At 40.0% G+C, this 3,944-nt stretch overlaps 1 protein-coding gene across 3 annotated transcripts in view; it reads right to left on the bottom strand.

Moving 5' to 3' along the window:
• Positions 1-3,944, bottom strand: part of hltf (helicase-like transcription factor) — a 31,901-nt gene that overhangs the window by 2,281 nt on the left and 25,676 nt on the right. For all 3 annotated transcript variants that reach the window (XM_015375304.1, XM_015375305.1, XM_015375303.1), the window contains 7 exons: positions 2,145-2,288; positions 1,891-2,023; positions 1,570-1,705; positions 1,152-1,331; positions 960-1,075; positions 697-878; positions 472-591 (listed from right to left, as the gene is read on the bottom strand). In XM_015375304.1, the coding sequence (XP_015230790.1) occupies positions 472-591; positions 697-878; positions 960-1,075; positions 1,152-1,331; positions 1,570-1,705; positions 1,891-2,023; positions 2,145-2,288 (1,011 nt within the window). The remainder of the gene's footprint in view (positions 1-471; positions 592-696; positions 879-959; positions 1,076-1,151; positions 1,332-1,569; positions 1,706-1,890; positions 2,024-2,144; positions 2,289-3,944) is intronic.

Here is a 3,944-nt window from a genome sequence, read left to right as displayed (position 1 = left end):
AAAACAAACATGTTTCATTGATATATATACAAAAATTAATATTAGGAACTATATTTATCAAACATTATACTGGGCAAGTAAAAATTGTTTCTGGGCAAATTATATGTGTAAGTCACTTGCCCAAAGGGCAAGTGGTAAAAATCCTTAACGTCAACCCCTGAATACTTGATTTAACACATTCATCACTTATGGGACCTTTAAAGGTAAATACAGTTATTCTAACAAATGTTTATTCATTAAGGTGTTGCAACATATAAGCAGGAAAAACGAAGTTGTGATTTTTAAGGTTGAAATACAAAATATATTTATCACCAGGTTAAGAAGAAGCCTTGGAATTAAAAGTAGGAATACAAAAAAGACAAAGAAAATTAAAATTTATAGATGGCAGGAAAAATCCAAAGAGGATTTTTTTTTTTTTACACTTTTCCTCTTCCAGCAGAAATGTAAGCCTTGGGTTGTTGCTGTTTGTACCTTTGAACTTGTCCTCCAGCTGTCAGAGTTCATACTCGTCTCATCTTCTGTTTTCTCTGGCGGAAACTCCACCAGCTCACTGGCCTTAATATCACTTCGACAGAGAGGACACCGGGCCTTCTGTTATAAAAGTCACAGCGCGCCGGAATTAAGACAAAGTGAGTAAACTGCAGATTTATGTGTGACAATTATGTAATATTTGTCGGGAGAGATAAGAAATCCCACCTGCTCACCGCTGATGACCTGAGCGATGCAGGGCCGGCAGTAAACGTGGGCGCAGTGAGTGATGACGGGTAGACGGAGGGAGTCCAGACACACAGAGCACTCCTCGTCAGAGCCACTGGCTAACACCAGCCGCAGTCTTTCTATCAGCCGCTGCCGCAGATCTGCTGGATTGTCCGCGGCGGCTGAATGCGGAGGAAACCTGATCAGAGTGTTTTCAGCACCTTTACAACCTCCCGATCTCATTGAGCTAAATGAGAGTTTACCGAATTCTGCGGATATTTTCCCAAGCAGATCAGGATGGCAGCAGTATTGTCTGAGCCTCGTCAAGATGGCGAGGACGTCAGCATAATTCTTCAACACAGACCCTTCGTCTACATATCTACAGATAGAAAACATGCAGATAAGGAAACAAAGAGGGATTTTTAATAGAATAAAGCACGCATCCAACACAATACCTGCCGATTGTGCGGCGTCCCTCTTTGGGAGCCAGCTCGTACTCCTCCCTCTCCTGCTGGCTGAGCTCCACCTGCTCCACGTAAACAGTCTTCTTAGGCAGCGACACCAGGTGCTGCCCGTTCACCTTGCTGTTTTTGGTCCGTCTCAGCGTGATGCACTTCACCAGATTCTGAAGGTTTCTGTAACACAACCACAATAGCAAAGAGCCAACCTTCATACCTTATGTATCTTCACATTTTCCACGTCAAAGTTTCACACTCAGGATGAGAGAGAGATAAAAAGCTAGAAAAGCTAGAAGAGTTAGAAATTACTTGAACCAAATCACATTTTTTAAAACTGTAGGAACTGTAAACCTGAGTTGCTTCCTCTAGAGTATTTATGGCAAAAGTACATAGATGTGCTTTAAAGGGCACTCACTGCAGGCCGACCCTATCTCCCAGTGTGACCGGTCTCTGGATTACTCTGTTCCACCACTCCCTCACATCGAAGGGCTTCAGCCGCAGGAAGGCGAGCAGCATCCACAGGTCCTTCACACTGTTCTGGACCGGAGTACCTGAAGAAAAGGCAGCGATGGATGCATCAATCCAGCTATAAATCAAAGTTATATTCCAGAGTCTGAGGGTATTCTCTAAAGAAAATATATTCTGCTAGAAAAGTAGGTCTGCTGCAAAGCTGCCAATTTTAGCTAACTTAACATCATTGCTGACTTATTTGCCTATATCAGTGAGGTGACTTTACCTGAAAGTATCCAGCGTCTCTGAGCTTTCAGTTCCAGCACAGCCTTGCTCATCTGTGCGTTTGGGTTTCTGATGATGTGTCCTTCATCCAGAACCACCCTCAGCCAGTCGACCCCATGCAAAGGACTCTTATTCTGAAAGAATAACCCAACAGCATTTAATGTTTGTTAACCAATCAAAACCTAACATGTGAACCCTAAAGCTCACGTCTGCAGATTCATTTTTGATCTTTAACAACCATTAATGCCAACTCACTCCAAACTCGCTAGAGAGGACATTGTAGGTGGTGATCACCACATCCTGAGAGGACAGAAATGACTCGCTCCTGTTGCGCTCGGAACCGTAGTACAGATAGATGTTGGGCTTCACGTTGTGCTGCAAGTGTTGCTCTAACTGGTCCTGAACACAGGAATGAAAAAAGGGCACAAAGCACATTAACTCTAAAACTTAATTTGTTCTTTTTAGTTTTTCAGTTAGAAATGAGCTGCATGATGTCCTGCAGCTCTGATTCCAATTTATTTTAAATGGATTTTATCAGATTAGGAAAAACATTAATAAGTATCTAAAAAGTTTGACGTGTATTCAGTTAAGCAGCCCTACTAAGTAAATACTTTGTAGAACTACGTTTCCGTGCAGCTTTATCTGCAGGTCTTTAGTATTATTTCTGCACTGGTTTAAAAAAATCTAGAATAAAAAATTTCCTTTAAAAAGTAGCTGAAGCTCTGTTAAATTTGACGCAGTGCATCAAGTGATTACTATGTCTACAAGAAAATGCAACCCAGTGTGAACAAAGCTCGGACAGATGGAGGCTAGTTTTATATTAGCAGTGAAGCACTGAGACATTTTGTCAGATCACTAATTGAGTTGTTTTCTGCATAAATTCAGTAAAGTCATTTCAAAGTAGCAACAGATAAAGGATTGTTTAAGCTTTCCACAGACAGAAAGAATGAGGGACACAGTCAGGTTGGTTGTCGCTGAGATTGTGTCTGATACCTTTTGCAGTTGCAAAGGTGTGAGTGAATATAGCAGGGAAGATGAAAATCTATAACACGTTTTTATCAAGTATGCAATCAGGTTATTTATCAGTATTTTTAGCCTATTCCAGCATATGAATGCCTTGGATGCAGTTTATTACCTCGTTTGTTTGCAAGTAGTCAAGCAAAGCAATGTCTTTCAAGGCTGAACATTAGCACACAATGTAAAGATGACAAAAGACCGAAGAGGTTCTGCTGTGACCTTCTTACAGGCAAACAACCTGTAGCTCCAATTGGTTACTGTTGTTTTCACTTTCATTAGATTATCCCTATTAGACATTTCCTTTAAAGTCCTTTAAAGTTTTAAAAATAGAATTAACCATATTCCAACCAATAAATACTACAGCTAAGCATATTCCCCACAGACAACTTAAAAAAAAACAACTAATTCCCATGTTAGCTTTGCTTTAATGCAAAATTCTGACAAAGGCTCTGTTCGAATTCATGGGACGCGTCTTCAGAAGGCCAGATTCGAAAGACGACTACATCATAGAGCGGCGCCGAGGTCTGGTCGGATTCCAAGACTCCTCGTTATGCGGCCTTAAAATGCGTCCGTCTTTTTGTTCAATTTGAAGGACGGGTCCTCACTATCCTTGGTTTACCCAGGATCCATTGCAAGACCAAGCAAACCGGCTGCTCAGTAATTAGGGAAAAGGTTACTTGGTGCCAAACAGTGGTGAATATTGGAAGTTCAGTTTAATATTATACAAGTCTGTGAATAGTTCCGTCTGAAATAAATGAAAATAGTTGTTTTAAAGGATATTGACTTAGATATGTGGCGGTAATGTTTGATTTATTTAATGGTTTTTATCTGTTACTGTGTAAAGGGGTTTGGCTGCAATTTAAGGACAGATTCTAATATATCTGCACTAAGGGGACTATAAATCTGATAGGATTTTTATTTTTTTTATTGCCGTTTTGCACAACGTGCTTAAAGTATTCTTTGTTGTTGAATATTGGATTTTTTTTTTAGATATATTTTTTATACATACATTGTTTAGATTTACTTATATCTTTCTAC

This window comes from Cyprinodon variegatus, unplaced genomic scaffold, assembly GCF_000732505.1.
Source record: "Cyprinodon variegatus isolate N-32 unplaced genomic scaffold, C_variegatus-1.0 Scaffold116, whole genome shotgun sequence".
Lineage (NCBI taxonomy): Eukaryota > Metazoa > Chordata > Actinopteri > Cyprinodontiformes > Cyprinodontidae > Cyprinodon > Cyprinodon variegatus.
The sequence above is the reverse complement of the archived record's forward strand: the minus strand, read 5'-3'. Positions and strand labels throughout refer to the sequence as shown.